Consider the following 17,440-nt stretch of genomic DNA (forward strand, 5'->3'; position numbering starts at 1 on the left):
ATTTGGGGTGAAGATGCTGACAAATTCAACCCTTTACGATGGGAAAAGGGGGATCATCTCGGAGGCGCTTATGAATACATGCCCTTTTTGGCTGGCGCTCGTCAATGTATTGGCAATAAGTTTGCAATGCTGGAAATGAAGATACTCGTAGCTATTCTGATTCGCCATATCCAATTCTTTGAAAAGCCAGGTTTCGAGGTGAAAAAGATACAGGTGATAACTACAAGACCTATTCCCAATGTCACTCTTTGGGCAAAGCCTGTTGCATTATAATCATTTTCTCTTCTTCTTTTTTTTTTTTAATAGCTAATGTAAACAATAATAATACTAATAAATCTTGCTATAAACTATTTTATGATATTTATGTATTTTTTATAATGGATCAAACATATGCAAAGCTGTATCAATTTTATGTGCGTGAAGGTGGAGAGACCTAGAAAGGACGTTGGTAAAGTCGTTGGATATTCTTTTTTCTTATCTTACCAGAATGACGCCATCACCACGAACAAAAAGCATATCAAACGTTCTCTTTACTGTCTATTAAGAAACGTATTATTAGTAAGTTTATAATGACTGATTCTAATGTTTCTTCATTGACATCAACAATGGTAATTGTTTCTTCTACATCGCCCAAAACCATGTTTAAATGTCCATCATAAGCCTAATTTATGGATTAGCTGCTGAATTAAATCGTTTCTGTTTCTTTTTTTTACGTGTAAGACACCACGTAGTTCTCTGTCTCCTCTTAATTTAACATAAATGCGTTCATCTAGCGAAAGTCTAACGAGATCAAGTGGCTCTTCAACAGCACCAAGATCAGTAGAAGGTGCATTTGTCACTTCAGCCATTTTTATTTTATTTTTAAAAGAGAAAAAAGAAAAAGAAAAAGAAAAAAAAAAAAAGACACAAATAAAGCTTTCTTCACAGTTTACTTTTTTTTTTTTTCTTTCTTTCTACTCAGCGTTTCCGATGTCAACTACAACTCCACTATGCTAAGTTGGAAGTGCAAGCTATTTGCTTTTTTTTTTTTTTTACTTAAAAGATAATTCAGTGTCTTTATTAAATAAGGGTCGGCGGTTTAGAGATTGAACTATGTCTTACTGTAAATAAATATCCAGTTTTACCTGACAGCCTTTATGTGAGCAATTTGAATTTGCATCCAAGTGCTGACTTTAAATTTAACGGAACTATTGTTTATATAAAACATTCTGTCTTCCATGTTCTATCTTTTTCTTTTTTCTTTTTTCTTTATCAATGACTTCTTTAGACACATTAACTGAACATCAGAAAGAAGTATTAAACCAATACCAAGTAAGAATAATATACGACACTACTTTATGGTGTATTGACTTGGTTTTCAATAGACCATTACAGAAACAAAGAACCTAGATGAAGCTTTAGGTCAACTTATTGAACATGACTGGAATTTAGAGGTACTAAATAACAACATCTCCTCCCTTCTTCTACATATATCTAATACTTGTATAAAAGAGAGCCATTGAATCTAAATATGAGACTAGCAATATACAAGAACATAGAGAGCAATTGGAACAAGAAGTTGCTGATAATACAACAGGAACGATAAGGAGAAGAAAGACAACAACAACAACAACGGCAACGACAACAACAAGAGCAAGCACGTCACGACCCAATAGTATACCTTCTTCTTCTTTTAGTTTTATATCTATTTTATTTTGGCCATTTGGTGTTGCATGGAATATCACCTGGTCTATTCTTTCTCTTGCATGTAAGATTATATTATTAATTACAAAGAATGCCTGTTTATTTATTCATTAATATCAGCACGCATTCTTTCTCAACAACAATCCATCACGGGTGGCCGTCGACCTCCGAGAGATCCTCGAGTACTCGCGTACGAGTTCATTCAAGCATTTGAACTCAGCTATGGCCAAACACACGTCGATTTCTTTCAAGGTGGTTATTCACAAGCATTAGAAAAGGCAAGAAAGGAATTAAGGTTCATGCTGGTTGTTTTGCAAAGTGATGATCATGATGACACAGAGCTGTTTTGCAGGTAAATTGATTCGTTTATCACTTTTTAAATTCTTACTTTTTTTCAGAGAAACATTGACATCAAGACAATTGATTGACTATGTTAAGGAAAAGAATATTCTTGTATGGGGAGGCAATGTAAGAGAAACCGAAGCTCATAAAGGTAATAGATTTGATCATTTAACAAACATGGATTGACTTTCTTGTTTCAGTCAGCTATACCTTGCAAGCAAGCACATATCCATTTTTGGCTCTCATCGCACTTCAAAAGCCGCTAGGAGCCTCGACACCCAAGATGACTGTGATTGAAAGAATGGAAGGACCCTGTCGAGCTGAAGAGTTGGTGAGTCAAATTGATGCAGCCATCGATCGACACGGTGCGGTTGTGAACAGATTGAAGAATGAGCGAGAACAGCGTGAGATGGAACGCCGATTGAGAGAAGATCAAGACAGAGCCTATCGAGAAAGCTTAAAGGCTGATCAAGAAAAAGTAAGCAAAATGATTGAAAGAGTGACAGATACTAAAACCAATGTGAAACTTAGGTAAGAAAAGCTCAAGAAGAAAAAGAAGCGTTGGTAAAAGCAGAAGAAGAAGAAAAGCAGAGACAAAGAGAAAAAGAAATTCAGAAACAAAAGAATGAAGAATACATTCGGTATTTGTACACGCATCTACCTGAAGAACCCAAAGAAGGAAAAATGACCAAACTAAGTTTCCGTTTGGCCAATGGTGACCGTGTTGTCCGTTCATTTAGTGAACATGATACTCTAGATGTAAGCTTTGATGAATCATTCAACATAAAGCTCACATATTTTTGTATAGACACTTTATAGATTTGTAGAAGTTTACCCATTACTGAAATCAAACGAACCAGTAGAGCCTTGTGAGTTTGCTCCTGAAGACTATGTCCATCAATACAAGTTTACGATTCATAGCCCTTACCCTCGAAAGGAGTATGAGGCTGACGAGCATCAGACATTGTCTAATATTCCAAACTTATGGCCAAGTGCCACCTTAGTTGTGGATGCTGTTGATGACGAAGAATAAATGGGTTTATTATTTTTACATGGATTGATGTAGTACAAACTATGGTCTACATAGAAATTTATCCACGGTATCCTTGATATCCGTTCTCATGTCGTCGTCATTTTTAATCACACGCAGTGCTTGTTTGATTGTAAAAGAGCGGGGTTGAGCATAGACAGTGAGAAGTTCAAGTAGACGCATCATGGCATGTTCATCACAATAACCTCTTGGGTACTTGGTAAAGAAATCACCAAAGACACGAAGAAAGATGGCCTGTTCTGACCATGTGCCTACCAGCTGCACAGGTTGACCTATCATATTCTGAATTGTCTTGAGTTGATACTTTCTGTCCCCTGTAAGTTCACTGGTACGAAAGGCTTCATCAAAGAGAACGCTCAACACTGCCTGCCAGAGGGAAGCTCGAGCGATAGGGTCAAACTGGAATAAAGGAGCGATCTTTTGATACTCTTTGGGGTATACTTGAGCCAACTTGATGATAGGTCGTAAGTTATCTGCGATATTAGTGATGATGGGGAAAAAATAGCCTTCTTCTAATTCTTTTTTCCATTGTGATGTGCCCTGAGAAAATGAAGTGAAAAAGTCTTTGAGGATGTTGCCTTGGACGTCGACAGGTTTAAGTGAGTGAGTGATAAGTGCAGCATAGCCATCAAATGGTATATGTTGAATAGACAAGGTAGATCTGTCATAGGGGATGGATGATCGGCGTTCTCTCTTTTGTGTATATTCTTGTTTCCCATAGGTCTGAATGAGGCGTTGGATTAAACAAGGAGGCACCTTTGCACCGGCATTAAATAGGTACTGAAGGAAACGATGATCACATTGTTCAGGTATAGTAAGAATAGTATAATAGATGGCGAACCGTGGACCAAAGCGTGTGATCATCCAGGCAGCCACTGAGCTCGGTTGTTGAGCAATACGCCTGAATGACTTACAGGTCAAAGCGAATGCTCTTCTGCATTGAGGACTATCCAAGTGTTGATAAATGCCAACTAAGAGCTCTTCAGGAAGTCGAGTAATAAATGGCTGTTTCATAGCCTTTGAACTAAAACTACGCTTGAATCGTTTGAATAAAGTCATTAAAGAAAGAAGAGAAGCCAAAGAAAGTCAATCCTTATATATACAACAACTATTATATCCACGTTGACATAAATCCATATTTTGATTGGTCAAAAGAGGGGATCAGCATAAATACTTTATTTTGATTCGTTGGTTTCAATCCATTGCCTGATCCAAGGCCAAATTTGTTTACGTGACATTTTAATATTTTCTTGCTGATAATAATTGTCAAACAGAGGTTTCAATCCAATGTCTTTTGATGCTTCAAGGCTTTCTTGAAGTGGTCTCAGTTTCTCATTGATCACAAACACGGCCAACTGTCTCTGATAGCCTCCGTTCTGTCCATGATCAAAGGCAGTAAAGATCACCTGCAAGTCTAGTTTTCTTTCCTTGGCAAACTTGAGACTAGTCTCAGTAATCGATTGATAGCCATGGTCTCTTTCAGTCCATGCTTCAAAGTACCAATTGACTGAACTTGTTCCTATTCTATACGGCCCCACTTCAAATTCCTTGTAATCACGTCGTAAGATATGCTCCGTTGGCATCTCACTCACTTCACTCTTGATTCTCTCAATCTCTTTAAAGTAACCTGTCGTCTCTACATGGGTCTTTAATCTGTCAAACACTTGTACATCCAAATCTGTCGTTCGTCCCAGTTCCCATCTCAAGTTGACTGTGTCTGTCAACAGCGGTGCCGCGGCTAATTTGGCTAGGGTTTCATCCAACTGTGGGTTTCCAAAATGATCCAAAACAAGAGACACACAGGATCCAACCATACGAATGACGCGTAAGGGTGCATTCAGATAAAAACCTTCATCTACATGATGATCCAAAACACCAGTGACTTTCCATTTACAGTTATCATCAAAGGGCCGTGTTGCCCTGTTATGGTCAATCAAGACCACGTCGCCTTGACTTGGTACTTGTTCCAAGCAGACCAATTGTTGATAATCAAGTCCTACTTGATTAAAAACATATTTTAGTTCTGGCCGAAGCTCTAAATCAACCCGAGGCACTTTTACAACTGGAACATATGTCTTGGTTTTATCTCGAAGGTTGCTAAAGTACGCAAACAAGAGTGAGGATATGATGGAATCGAGATCTACAAGATAGAATGTTCAAAATGACACATATATTTTCATTAACCTTTTTTTACCTGCGGAATCATTTCCAGAGACAATCACTCGAGGTTGTTTATCAAGTGAAGAATGTAGCTGTGCAAGAAATTCACCAATTGACATTTAGGTTGAAAAAAGAAAAGAAAGCAAAAAAAAAAAATGCATGTCGAAGCTTAGGTAACACAATATCCTTCAACCACTGCTTATTTTTTTAACAACATATACATTCCTTTTATATCCTTTCATAAACCTCAGAGAGAGAGAGCATTAATTTGTGTGAACAAGATTAAAGCTATCACTCATTAATCTCATTTGTAGATCTATGGAGAGAGCAAACTATCAGCAGTACCTTTATTATCATAGCATTTGGGTTACTAACATCCCGAATTTGCATTCTTCCAAAGTGATGCTGACTGGTTTTTGGAGACTGATAGAGTAATCTATAGAACAATAAGTTGATTGTACCTTATCTTGTAACTTTAAAGCTACCACTGATCTGTGGGCGCTGGGATTAAACATCAAAAGGGACTACAAATAACAGTCACACGGTGGCTCAAGATTTTAACTTCTTTCTTTTGACAGGGTCACAGACATTCCCTTTTTACAACACAAAGCATGTTGAGTCGTCTGTCGTCATGTCGCTCTGGTAAAGAGAAAGAAAAAAGAAAGACAATTACTTGACACTAATTCTTTGCAGCTACTAGCAGCGTCTTCAAACACGAATTCCACAGTTCAGCTGCTTCCTTTGCCAAAAAGCACCCTAAACAAGTCAAGAAAGAAAATCTTGCCAAGCGAGCAGCCAAAATAGCCGAACTCGAACGTACAAAGCCTTCCGTTATTGTCAGTCGGCCAGCCCCCTTTTTTGAAACCCTTTTGACGCCAGCCGATGCCTACCAACAGCACAAAACTGGATATATGCACTTCTTGGACGAAAAGGACCAACAGTTTTTATTTGAAGAAACACCTAAAAAAGTAGTGGAAGCTAGTCATACAGCCGCTGTTGACGGTATGGAATCAGCATTGAAGCAGGAACAGGACAAGGTGGAAACATTACAAAAGATCATTAGTCTTCAAAACGGAAATGCAAAGGCAGTACAGATCTACAATATTCATAAAGCCATCGACTGGTTTAAACGAAAGGAAGGAGATACTGGTAGCCCAGAAGTGCAAGGTAAGATGCGATACGACTCTCATATATTCTTCTAACTCTTATTCTTTTAGCTGCTATCCTGACTGTTCGTATACATAACTTGAATAATCATTTAAGCCAACACCGTAAAGATAAGCATAATTACAAACAGTTACGTACTATGGTTCATGACCGTGCAAAGATCTTGAAATACCTCAAATCAAAAGATCCTCAAAGATATTATACATGCTTAGAACAATTAGGATTACAGCCCAGAGCTGTTGAAGGAGAAATTACTCTGTAAAAAAGAAAAAGAATAAAACACTGTTTATATAAAGAAAAAGGACCTAATTAGAATAAAGTATTTACAATAACTCTTTTCTTTATCTTGATGAAACAATCGAGTGCATTCTAAAGCGAGATTGACATCTTTCTTTGACAGTGGCTCTATACATAAAAGGTTGCTTTCTGCCATTGTTGACTCCTTGCTGTGGATATGCATCTACTGCATTGACTATTAGATGAGTGATTGAAGCAGCTATAAGGTGGTGGACAAAGATCCGGTAGATAAATATAGAGTTGAAAAATAATACTGTTTGCATCGTTAAACTGTGCTTGTACCTAATGTAGACAATTATTTACTGCAAAAAGAGAATACGTGTTATAGATTACCACCCGGTTGTATTCCTCTTCAAACTTGTCTTTTAAACCCGTCAATTCTTGGGGCGTCTGAAAGTAGTGACCATTTTGTAGAATGAGCAACAAAAGTATTTTGGCTGCAGAAAGTGAGATAGATGAGATATCGTCCTATATATTCTCTTTAGCTTATTTAACCATGCATTCTTTGATCTTATTTTATTACCTTGTATGACAAGATGGATCTCTGTCGCTTTTGTGATAATGGTTTTTCATGAAGCACTAGTCTTGGCACCAAATATGTGGCAATAAATTCAAGGGTAATTGTACTATTTACTGAATTGTCCATTTAGCATTGTCATGGATTAACCTTCTTCAAGTATTTACCTGAATGGCTCTTGAGAGATGCAACAAGCCCACTTATCTCTTGATATGCGATAGTACCAGCCTCATCTTTCATTGTATGCCACTAATTCATCAGATAAATAGAGGTTTAGCTATCAAAGAATTCATGCCTTCCTCTCCCCCCTTTTTATTACTCTTTGCAATATGTCAATCAGCTTCTTTGTTTGACAAAGCATGTCATCTAATTGCTGGTCCACATTCAAGGATTCAACTTCTACTATTGCTTTATCTTCTTTGGCCCTAGGTCGTCTTAGACGATCGTAGGTATACCAACAACAATTAAGGGATAACTCGTACGCAGAACATGAAAGTAGAGTAGGTGATGCACTGTGTTGTCTATGTCAATTTCGTTTGCCCTTACATTTTTGTCATGACTTACCTGTGTTTTTCAGTCACTTGCACAAAAAGAGGCACAAGTGTATACACAAAATCAGCATGATCTTCTTTTATGATATATTTCGCGTAAAGAAACTGTAGCAGTATTACTGCTGCTAGTTGATCACGTTTATTATCATTCAATAGCTCTTGATAAATGAATTCTCTTGCTGTAGATTGATGCTTTGTTGAATAAAGCAGAAAATAACCAATGATTCTCATGGATGATTCATGTTGATGGCTACGCTTTAAAAACTAGTTTTGATGATGAAACACTGTATCTATACAAATATGTGTATTGTACCTTTTCTTTCAAAGGTTCATAGACATGCTTAAACTTGTTGGTTTCAAGATATCTTTCTATTGATAGCAAAGCCTTGATGGTAGGTGCTATTTTGGACACAGTTAGAAGCAGAAAAAGAAAGAGAGAGGTTGATATAGTTACACTCTCCTACTTTTACAGAAAGTTCTAATGGACTTGATTGTCGAATGGTTGAAATAGCTTTGTCAAACACTTTTCCATGAACATTGGCTAGTAAATGAAGTGCTTTACTCAGAGGAATATCAGGTATTGTTTCTTTATGTAGTTTCTCTAATTCGCTCTCTGATTCACGTTTCTTTCGGTTCAAGAGGAAAATGTCTGATTCTTCCTTATCGATATGCAATGTTGTCATTTTGTAAAGAAAAAAAACAACAGTGCTTTAAGGCTCCGTTCTTTGATATTTTCTAAAGACAAACATTGTTATTGTAAGTTAACCTTGTAACTATTAATCGAGATTGGTCCCCTGAAGGGCTCTATTGATTATGTTCTAAGAGTTTACTGCATTCTCTAAGGAGGACCAATCACATGCACCGCGTGCCTGTATTAACAAATACCTCTTTGGAAATCGTGTAAAATATTGTTTGCGTAACCATTTTACACATTTTTTTTTTTTACCATGACAACATATACACCAATTGAAACGCCTGTTGAAGTTATCGCATTAAAGTCATTCCCACACAGATCAATTACACAATTTGTCACTACGGATAAGCAATTTACCACACAAATGCTTGTTGCAGCTGAGAAGCTTATCTGATTGTACATGCATTAGTCATACGTTCATGCAGGCTTGAAGTAACATTCTCACAGCTTTTCCAAGTCACCTTATGAAGCTTGACCTCCGCCTTACAAGATAAGCGCCGCGCTTTTATATTTAAAAAGTGTAACATCGTTTCATATTCCATCCAAAGTTATTTATTGTTTAAAGAAGTTCTATCAAGCGCACTTGCCCTATATAAAAGCGTGTAACGTTGTAATGTGACCTTAAAATAGTATGGGGGAGCAAGAGGACATAATGCTCTAGAACAAGCTAATGATTGTAATACCAAAGAGAGACAATTTATTTTGCCTTTTTGATTAAAAAAAGGGATACATTTTTATTGTCTAACCACTGTTACTATTATCAACCATGCTTATTTATTACCAATAGATTTATCCTATGAGGAAACATAAAAAAAGGGAGGAACAAGATCTTTAAACTAATGCTTGGTACTTTAGCAACTTATACGAATAATAGAATAATGTTGGCAAGATGGGGCAGCTTTTACATTATTATTTAGCCTTTTTTTTGTATCAATTAATGTTTTATTAAATCCATTATTAGATCTTTTGATTATTTTAAGCGCATGACCAAGGTCAGCAGTTTGATTATATTTTTCCTAACCAATGAAAAACTTTGGTATAGAAACCAATTGATCCGTTAAAACCTTTCTTACGCGTCCTTTACAACTATTTTTCAAGAAAAGTACACGATATAATATGCAAACTGCCCATTTATACAATCCTTAGCAAGACTCGTCATTAGGGATTCTATAAACAAATATTAAGCAATAAAAAACCTCACTAGCTACAAATGGTTGTATTCATTTTCCTTTTTTCCCAAACAAGTGAATAATCTGCGCGTACGACAGTTCTTTCAGATTGTGAAATTTTTAAAAATTTTTGGTTTGTGTAATCTTGAAGTATACGTAAAAGGACAGAGCCGACAGGACGGATTTAGATCGTAGTTACCAGCGAATTACCATTCAAATAAGCGGACATATCCAGATATACATGGTGATCCTTTTCTACCATCGTCGATTGATCCATCGTGTCCCCAAAAAGTATATGAATTAGTAGCTGAGTTCATAAAGTTAGCACGATCCCAGTTATTAAAAAAAGTGACCTTCAACTCCTGTTACACACCCTTCATTCTTTCTCGCGCCTCCTCTTTTTTTTTTTCTTACCAAGTCCAAGTCCGCAGCTAACCTGTCGATACCTTTTTTACATTTGATTTATTACTGAATCAAACAGCATCGCCAAAGAGGCATTGAAAATAAAAAATGTATATTTATTCCACATGCAATTGGGATGGAAAGAAGGCGGGATCAGATAAATTTTTTGTGTTGGCATGTGACTTGTCTGAGCTGTCAATAACTATAAATGGCGATAGCCCTTTCGGTTAACAGAATAAAAACATCGACTCAGTTCTTACAGGGCACTCAATCTATAGCTGCCATGGTGATGCCTGAGCTAGAATATTTATTGTAAAATTCACTTCATTAAGCGTTTATTTTTTTTTATAAAGACAGTGGACGTTAAGGAACAAATGGTGATCTGGGCTCTAAAAAAAAACGCTCGGGATTAAGAAAATATTAAGGTGATTTTTTTGTAGTCAATGCACTTTAAATCCGCGCGAAAGCCAAGACAGATGGTCAATGAAGACGAGGAATGAGGGCTCATCAAGTCATGCAAGGATATGCAAGTGTATGCAGTAATACATTTGTTTGTTTTTCGATATAAATGCTTCAATTAACTCTTTTTTTCTCTCTCTCTTTTTCTTCTTTCTTTTTTCTTTTGTACACTACTTTAAATACAAAAATGGAATATCCCTAACATCGAGCTCCGGATACGACGCCTAGTGTAGAAAAGCAAGATGTTATTACTTTTTTTTTTGCAACAACTACAGCATACAGCAATGATTTATATGTTTATCATTATTTCCTTAAAACTCTGTGCAAAAGACAAGTGATATGCTTATAAAGATATATTTGTTTAATACTTTTCGAAAAGCAAATATTAATGCTGTCAAAAATGTCCAATTCAGGTAAAAGACAAATCACCCAATCGGAAAAAAAATAACGCAATTAGTCTTTAGATGCTATTTTCTACAAACTAAATGATTGGTATGATCTCTGCCAGCAATTTCATGCCAGACAATCGATGATATTGATGAAAGCAAAGTAAGACAGGATATACGAAGCTCAGGGTTACAATTCAACCAAGCAGCTACCTAGACACGCTTCACCTCGGTTGATTTGTTCATTATAGTAAAACCAAGATTGATAAAAGACATGAACTGGATAAATAAGCGTAATTGTCAATTTGAACAGAAGAAAGAGGGAACTGGGGTACCTTTACACAAGACCAAGTTACAAACAAGACAGAGTTAATGACATCATGAATAACTACCGCTTTCATCCATGCTTGTTGCTTTCTTTACAATTCTTTTTTTTTTCCCTCATTTACAGCTCAAGCAGCCATTCTTCACTATTTTTGGCTATTTTGCAGGCAGTGTAGACTGAAATATTTTTCCTATACTTGTTGCACCAGAGGATCACAGAAACTTTAATTGAGCTTCCGAAGTAACTTTGAAGAAGTAGGTTTAAGCGTTCAAATTCTACTATGCCTCTCTTAGTTAGCATAAGAACGCATTTTTTTTACGTGTATTATCCATGCGTATACATCTATCACCTTAATAAGATAGAATTAAAAGTTTACAAAGAGAGAGGCGCCATTGAGATAAAGAACAGACAGAAATAAGATAGTGGGAGAATCTATGTTTATTTCTATATTTGGTGCTTATTTCTGTTTTTGAAATCTGATATTGAAGGGTAATAAAAAAAATCATTCCTCGTTTATGTTAGAAAAGAGATAGAGATAGAGAGAACTTCCTGACTTTAGAATAAATCTAGCAAAAAAGAGAGCAATGTAAAGAGTTACACTAAAAATAAACCCGACTGGAAGAGTATAAATAGTTTTGAATAATTGGTTGCCATAAAGACAATCATCCCCCAAACTCATATGATTTGTTTATACACATGTCTTGGTATTAAAAAAAGATAAAATTTTCCAAGAGGAGATCAAATAAACTTTGTCTTTCTTTTCGGATTTCAATAAATTAAATTTCACATTGTTTTCCCATTTCTTTCTTTTTATCTAATTCTTTTTGTCATTATTGTTGTCATCCCCTTTAATGTTCCAGTATACAGAACCACTATATTCCGCATCAAATGATCCGATAAAACCACCTAGTTTTACAACCGCCACAACAAGACCCGGCCAACACTATCCTTACGACCCTGAATTTTACCATAATTCGACGGCAGTATCATGGCAACCACCAAATTACTCCGAAGTGCAACCCACGGTAGACTACCCTGGTAGCAGCCACTCATTAGCACCTTCAAGACCACGAATCACGACATCACTCTGGGACGATGAGGGCACTGTTTGTTACCAAGTTGACGTTCGTGGAATCTGCGTTGCCCGTCGTCAAGGTAATAATAGTAATAATAATAATAATAATATATACGCTAACCCCTCTCTCATTTTTCAGATAATGACATGATAAACGGAACAAAGCTGTTGAATGTCACAGGCATGTCCCGTGGCAAACGCGATGGGATCCTTAAAAATGAAAAAGGACGTGTTGTTGTAAAAGTTGGCGCCATGCATTTAAAAGGCGTTTGGTAAATAGATCAAACATAAGTCATTCATTATATTCATCATCTAATAGGGTTACATTTGCGAGGGCCAAAGCTTTAGCCATTCAGTACACGATTGTTGATTATCTATATCCTTTATTTGTTGATGATCCAGCCATGTACTTTTACTCCAATCAATTAACTCAAAACTACTTTATTCCTAATCATCCTATTTATTTGCAATCCCAAGATTCATTTACTCATAGCACTCATTCATACAAAAATACTATTAATAACGATAATAATGATAATACCAATAACAATAATCATCAGCATCGCCAGCATCATCATTCTAATGAAAATACAGCAACAGCAAATACTACAAACATTCCAACGGCATTAACAGCAACGCCAATACCAACTACGATGGCAGCAACCGCTCCTTCGTCAACGGCTGCTACAACGCTTGTGTCTGTATCCAATATTATGAATGAACCCTTAATGAATTATCCCATTTTTTCCAACGATTATTATTTAAATCAGCAACCAATCATTGAAGAGTTACCACCTGCGCCGTCTGTTCCGTCTATGCTACCTTATTCCGATGACGCCCGCTATTATGCTTAATCAATCGACCAATATTATTTCCATGTACCATATATATACACACATATATACGTATTAAACATATCCCTACATTGAATAATTATTATTATTATTAGTACTATTTTAGCGCACACACGCGCGCACGCGTAATTTAAACCATCCAGTAAGGGAAAGTTTTATATTAAATAATAAACTTTTTATGATTTTCTAAAGTCAAATACACTTTCAGGCTTATTGCCTAATATTCTATCTATTTCATGCATCACATCTTCTGTTAATAAATGACGAATATTCAGCGCTTTAATGTTCTCTCTAGCCTGTGCAGGTGTAGATGCACCAATGATGACTGATGTTACATTCTCATTCTTCAGGCACCAGGCAATTCCTAATTGTGCTGGTGTACATCCTAGTCGGTGTGCAATAGCCTATGTACGCTGATTTGTTTGTAATCTTATATTCACACACACACAATGTCATATTTTCACTTACACACACCATCTTTATCTTTTCCAATTTTCTTCTTCCTTCTTCACTAAAGAATCCTGCTCTTAGTCTATTGATCACTGGATGATCCTGGATGGAGAATCGCGTATAGGGAGGAATGATGCCATCATTGTATTTCCCACTCAATAGACCTTTTGTACAACAGGTGAGAAAATTACGCTGCAACCAGACACAATAAGGGGGCATGTTTCATGTTTTGTATACCTGAGGCTAAAGGTGACCATGTGCATGTACCTAGTTTGTATTTCTGGAACATTGGCAAATACTCTTTTTCTACTCGCTCTCTATTCAGCATATTATACTGTGGTGACTAAAGAAGGTTTTAATATTCTGCTATATCATATGCTGCTGTTGATATTACTTCTGTAATGGGCGCTATTAGGTTCAATCGGGCAGCTACATGCATTGCTTCTGTAATCAAATAAGCCGGCCATTCACTTGTCCCCCAATAAAGAGCCATGCCTTTATCAATACACCAGTTGAATGCACGCACAATCTCTTCCATAGGTGTATCAGGATCTGGAGAAAGGTAGGATAAGTATTTTGGTAAAAAGAAATCCCTTTGTCTCTTTCTCTCACCTGGCCGTTGTGCATACAGTATATCCACATAATCCAATTGTAGTCGCTGTAAGCAAGCCACGGTGCCTTCAAACACATGCTTTCTCGATAATCCTCTATCATTAGGTCCTTTACCTCCCCAAAAGACCTTGGTAGAGAGGACATAATCCGAGCGTCGAAGTCCTGGTTGGTTTCGTAAGGCTAAACCCAAGTCGATTTCGGCTTGTCCGCCTTTATCATTGTAAGTGCCACTTGTTGTCTCGTTGTTATATTTCATTTACCAGAGTGACTTTCTGCTACATCAAAGTGATTGATACCTAACTCTAATGCTGTCTTTACAATCTCAGTAGTTTGTTCTATATTTCTTTTTAGTATACAACATGTACGCATGTGTCCCGAATTTACCAGGAGAGATTTGTCCACCTAAAGTTTGTTACTTTTCGTCTTTTCAAGGGCAAAAGATATGGCTTTTTTATATATATTTTTACCAAAAGTTATCCAAGAACCTAAAGAAAGTACACTCACTTTTAAGCCCGAGTTGCCTAAATATCGATACTCCATTATTAAAGAAGAAAAAAAAAATATTTTATTATTCACAAGCTTCTGTTTCACAATTTTTTTAAGAAGGGCATTTATCGGGAATAGGTAATGGTATAGATTGAGGAGGGTTATGTGGCTTCTTTTTCTGCTTTTTACATCGTTTTGTATCCATAGTGATATCTTCCTTTCCTGTGACTTTGGCTCCGTAGATCTTTAAGGTGACAGGTTGTGTCAAGTTTTCATGTTGTGACCAGTCGTCAACTATGCTTTGGAGATCTTGCATTCTGTCCGCTGAGTCATTCCTAAAGGAGAAAAAATTTAAGCAGCCATTCAATCATTTCTGTTTATTTAATTTACCAGACTTTGCCAGGGTAGCAGCAGGCCAACTGTCTTCGCGTCGTAAGGAATCGGGTCATGTAGGATGCTTCAGACTCATCTTTTCCTTTAGGGCCTGTGAGTTCGAGTATCCTTGGAAGATTGATGTATTTCTCAACATACTAATGAAGACATGTAAATGTTTTACATATAAAGACGGATAATTTATTATTACCTGCCAACCATGTTGAACAATAGTATCTATAAAAATATAAATTAAGATAACCTCATCTTTTTATGACATATAAAGTTATTACCATAAAAGATAGCTTTTCCAAGATTAGAATGAATGCCTACACTTGCAGCATACTTGAGTGCGGGCTGCAAATACATAGAATGTCCCACATCCAACTGCGTTTGAATAAAGACAGGATCATGACAAGTTGTCTTTTTCCATTCCTTGGCAAGCCCTTTGAGATGACTAGTATCATCTCGCTTAGGATCACCAAAATCATATTTTGTCAAATTTTGTAAAGCAGGCAAATATCGTCCAATGGATGCCTTGGGTTGTCGCTTTATGTATTCCTTTATAACCGCATAGGCATCATTTGTGCCAGTTGTGAAACCAATGTAACCGCTGGTAAAAGGGTTAAAGAGACACACACCTTTGAGGGCACTAGATCAACTTACCAAGTATAGCCACGGCAATCTCCCAAACGTTCTGCAGCCTAAGAAATAATGTAAATACGCTTATAGTGTATGTAGCAGGTTTCCTACTGGGCTACTGCCCAAGATAAAGCTTTAATGCAATAAGTTGACCAAAGCTCCAATGGGAAACCCGTATCACATGATCTTTACTGCGTAACCCATCACAGTGTTCCCATTTTCGAATCTAAAGAAACTCATTAACAGGAACACACAATTTAGTTGGCCCAACTTACACATTCGTAATCAACTCGGCCATTTTAACTGCCTCTGGATCCATAGACTGACTAGGTAAGTCACTAATATCATAGAATCTATTGTGGACAAGTTAGAAAAAAAGAAAAGAATGACTGGCAGCATATAATACATACGTAGTGCAATTCTTTAGCTTTATACCATGAAAGATACCATTTGTCGCTTTGCTACTATCCGTACATTGGCCATCATCTTTCAATTTGGAGAATTCAAATTTGGCGCAGTTAGCCTCTGTTGGCTTAAATAGATTGCCTGAGCAATATTCATTCTCTGCAATAGCAAAGGGCAATAAAAGTAATAAAAAGAGAGATCGAAGCATAATTGTGAAAAGAAGTGCAAGAATAATCCTGCCTTTTATAAGTTTGCTGCTAATTAAAATATTTCCAAATCAGGGCTTAATTTAAATACAGGGTCTTTTCAGGTCAGTAAAAAAAAAGAGGGTTCACCAAACTATCTTGTACGATTTGATAAATTTATATATTATTCTATTGTGCTTATCATAAATAACTACACTAGAACATCATTATAACCATTGCTTTGAGGTCACCTGGGCTTCGAGACAGTAAATAATCCCCTTCCTGTCCTCCAAACGCTTGTATGTTTATACATGTGACAGAAAGATAGCATTTCTCATTAAGGAGATAAAAAGGGTAATTACATGCAAAATTGATAATTTCTAAAACTAGTATGGGCAATATTTGCTGAACCTATGACTACATGGTCTATCATAGTGTCTATCAGTGATCCTCTACTTCGTATGAGAAGCATCATTTGAAGATCTTAACTTTGAACTTTAATGTCATTCGGAACTATCTCTGACAGTGTATATTTGATGACCAAGGATGATAACTTTAGACAACATTAGCTTTGTTTTATATAGCAGGCGTAGTTTTCATTTCTGTCAGTTCGCTGGATCATCCAACCATTGCCCTTGTTTGCATTTTAATTATCACCAGTAAAGGTTACAGGTAATACAATCTATCTTTTAATTGAGGAAAACGCTGACTTGAGGGCAGAATCGATTGAATTTTACAGTCTATTAGGTAACATATCTAAAGATTTTGATAGTAGTCAACAGCCTGCTATGGAGTTGGTACAGCTGATTCGTTTGCCTCAGACCTGTTCTCTGAAAAGAGTGAATAAGCTATCAAACTTGAAGGTAATCATACGGGTCTCAAGGAGCGTGTAACTCAGTTCAATTGGAAGCATATCTGATGACTTATAAATAAATTCTGCGTTCAAAAACTTGTGGAAATTGACGTTGTCTGTAGAGCCAATGTCTCGTTAAGAGTCATATTGATTACTGTTGATAGCACAAAGGTAATTGAATTTTGATGGCAAACCTTGCTTAAGAGCTTTTTCTTTGAGGTTCGCAGCTTTATCCTAAAGAAAGGCTCGAGGAAATGGTATTTTCATATGTTCCCCTCCGTACTTGCAATGGCTATTGGGATT

General features: G+C 36.6%; 10 protein-coding genes across 10 annotated transcripts; 4 read left to right on the forward strand and 6 right to left on the reverse strand.

Moving 5' to 3' along the window:
- Nucleotides 1-409: 409 nt before the first annotated feature.
- RHIMIDRAFT_285492 (putative LSM3-U6 snRNA-associated Sm-like protein) lies at nucleotides 410-848 on the reverse strand (the record flags this gene model as incomplete). The annotated part of the gene is made up of 4 exons (XM_023613285.1): nucleotides 410-433; nucleotides 484-537; nucleotides 575-661; nucleotides 714-848. 4 exons carry the CDS (start codon nucleotides 846-848, stop codon nucleotides 410-412), a joined length of 300 nt encoding a protein of 99 aa, XP_023464302.1.
- A 406-nt stretch (nucleotides 849-1,254) lies between these two features.
- RHIMIDRAFT_239419 (UBX-domain-containing protein) lies at nucleotides 1,255-3,058 on the forward strand (the record flags this gene model as incomplete). Its single annotated transcript, XM_023609170.1, has 8 exons — nucleotides 1,255-1,311; nucleotides 1,365-1,433; nucleotides 1,492-1,747; nucleotides 1,804-2,035; nucleotides 2,082-2,176; nucleotides 2,226-2,503; nucleotides 2,557-2,784; nucleotides 2,834-3,058. The coding sequence occupies 8 exons, from the start codon at nucleotides 1,255-1,257 to the stop codon at nucleotides 3,056-3,058; spliced, it is 1,440 nt and encodes a 479-aa protein (XP_023464303.1).
- On the reverse strand, nucleotides 2,854-4,214 carry RHIMIDRAFT_31936 (uncharacterized protein). Its single transcript, XM_023615093.1, has one exon. The coding sequence runs from the start codon at nucleotides 4,133-4,135 to the stop codon at nucleotides 3,098-3,100; it is 1,038 nt and encodes a 345-aa protein (XP_023464304.1). The 5' UTR covers nucleotides 4,136-4,214; the 3' UTR covers nucleotides 2,854-3,097.
- A 37-nt stretch (nucleotides 4,215-4,251) lies between these two features.
- On the reverse strand, nucleotides 4,252-5,355 carry RHIMIDRAFT_239421 (DHH phosphoesterase; the record flags this gene model as incomplete). Its single annotated transcript, XM_023609171.1, has 2 exons — nucleotides 4,252-5,216; nucleotides 5,271-5,355. The coding sequence occupies 2 exons, from the start codon at nucleotides 5,353-5,355 to the stop codon at nucleotides 4,252-4,254; spliced, it is 1,050 nt and encodes a 349-aa protein (XP_023464305.1).
- A 464-nt stretch (nucleotides 5,356-5,819) lies between these two features.
- RHIMIDRAFT_31964 (uncharacterized protein) lies at nucleotides 5,820-6,718 on the forward strand. Its single transcript, XM_023615094.1, has 3 exons — nucleotides 5,820-5,878; nucleotides 5,930-6,403; nucleotides 6,454-6,718. Exons 1-3 carry the CDS (start codon nucleotides 5,848-5,850, stop codon nucleotides 6,663-6,665), a joined length of 717 nt encoding a protein of 238 aa, XP_023464306.1. The 5' UTR covers nucleotides 5,820-5,847; the 3' UTR covers nucleotides 6,666-6,718.
- Nucleotides 6,719-7,443: 725 nt separating this feature from the next.
- RHIMIDRAFT_259293 (uncharacterized protein) lies at nucleotides 7,444-8,743 on the reverse strand. The gene is made up of 4 exons (XM_023611394.1): nucleotides 8,223-8,743; nucleotides 8,082-8,167; nucleotides 7,782-8,032; nucleotides 7,444-7,729 (listed from the first exon to the last, which is right to left on the reverse strand). Exons 1-4 carry the CDS (start codon nucleotides 8,449-8,451, stop codon nucleotides 7,507-7,509), a joined length of 789 nt encoding a protein of 262 aa, XP_023464307.1. The 5' UTR covers nucleotides 8,452-8,743; the 3' UTR covers nucleotides 7,444-7,506.
- A 3,524-nt stretch (nucleotides 8,744-12,267) lies between these two features.
- RHIMIDRAFT_180159 (uncharacterized protein) lies at nucleotides 12,268-12,539 on the forward strand (the record flags this gene model as incomplete). Its single annotated transcript, XM_023605776.1, has 2 exons — nucleotides 12,268-12,358; nucleotides 12,418-12,539. Coding segments are annotated over 2 exons (213 nt in total), but the record flags the coding sequence as incomplete, so codon positions are not given.
- Nucleotides 12,540-12,572: 33 nt separating this feature from the next.
- Nucleotides 12,573-13,220, forward strand: RHIMIDRAFT_31998 (uncharacterized protein). The gene has a single exon (XM_023615095.1). The coding sequence runs from the start codon at nucleotides 12,683-12,685 to the stop codon at nucleotides 13,130-13,132; it is 450 nt and encodes a 149-aa protein (XP_023464309.1). The 5' UTR covers nucleotides 12,573-12,682; the 3' UTR covers nucleotides 13,133-13,220.
- Nucleotides 13,221-13,308: 88 nt separating this feature from the next.
- RHIMIDRAFT_239425 (Aldo/keto reductase) lies at nucleotides 13,309-14,734 on the reverse strand (the record flags this gene model as incomplete). The annotated part of the gene is made up of 8 exons (XM_023609172.1): nucleotides 13,309-13,536; nucleotides 13,601-13,746; nucleotides 13,820-13,925; nucleotides 13,977-14,134; nucleotides 14,195-14,404; nucleotides 14,455-14,529; nucleotides 14,579-14,596; nucleotides 14,662-14,734. 8 exons carry the CDS (start codon nucleotides 14,732-14,734, stop codon nucleotides 13,309-13,311), a joined length of 1,014 nt encoding a protein of 337 aa, XP_023464310.1.
- A 58-nt stretch (nucleotides 14,735-14,792) lies between these two features.
- RHIMIDRAFT_239426 (lysozyme-like protein) lies at nucleotides 14,793-16,307 on the reverse strand (the record flags this gene model as incomplete). The annotated part of the gene is made up of 9 exons (XM_023609173.1): nucleotides 14,793-15,015; nucleotides 15,071-15,210; nucleotides 15,264-15,289; nucleotides 15,346-15,665; nucleotides 15,719-15,756; nucleotides 15,806-15,827; nucleotides 15,876-15,920; nucleotides 15,970-16,047; nucleotides 16,105-16,307. 9 exons carry the CDS (start codon nucleotides 16,305-16,307, stop codon nucleotides 14,793-14,795), a joined length of 1,095 nt encoding a protein of 364 aa, XP_023464311.1.
- Between the last annotated feature and the right edge of the window lie 1,133 nt (nucleotides 16,308-17,440).

The sequence above is a fragment of the Rhizopus microsporus genome (assembly GCF_002708625.1).
Source record: "Rhizopus microsporus ATCC 52813 unplaced genomic scaffold scaffold_13, whole genome shotgun sequence".
Taxonomy (NCBI): Eukaryota; Fungi; Mucoromycota; class Mucoromycetes; order Mucorales; family Rhizopodaceae; genus Rhizopus; species Rhizopus microsporus.

Bases quoted from the DNA above. Each gene is read 5' to 3' on its own strand.
- RHIMIDRAFT_31936 (XM_023615093.1), bottom strand. From the start codon at position 4,135: ATGACTTTATTCAAACGATTCAAGCGTAGTTTTAGTTCAAAGGCTATG.
- RHIMIDRAFT_31964 (XM_023615094.1), top strand. From the start codon at position 5,848: ATGTTGAGTCGTCTGTCGTCATGTCGCTCTG. The intron at 5,879-5,929 runs GTAAAGAGAAAG...AATTCTTTGCAG, and splicing joins TCTGTCGTCATGTCGCTCTG to CTACTAGCAGCGTCTTCAAA. The intron at 6,404-6,453 runs GTAAGATGCGAT...TTATTCTTTTAG, and splicing joins TGGTAGCCCAGAAGTGCAAG to CTGCTATCCTGACTGTTCGT.
- RHIMIDRAFT_259293 (XM_023611394.1), bottom strand. From the start codon at position 8,451: ATGACAACATTGCATATCGATAAGGAAGAATCAGACATTTTCCTCTTG. The intron at 8,033-8,081 runs GTACAATACACA...CATCAAAACTAG, and splicing joins ATGAACCTTTGAAAGAAAAG to TTTTTAAAGCGTAGCCATCA. The intron at 7,730-7,781 runs GTAAGTCATGAC...TAGACAACACAG, and splicing joins CAAGTGACTGAAAAACACAG to TGCATCACCTACTCTACTTT.
- RHIMIDRAFT_31998 (XM_023615095.1), top strand. From the start codon at position 12,683: ATGTACTTTTACTCCAATCAATTAACTCAAAACTACTTTATTCCTAAT.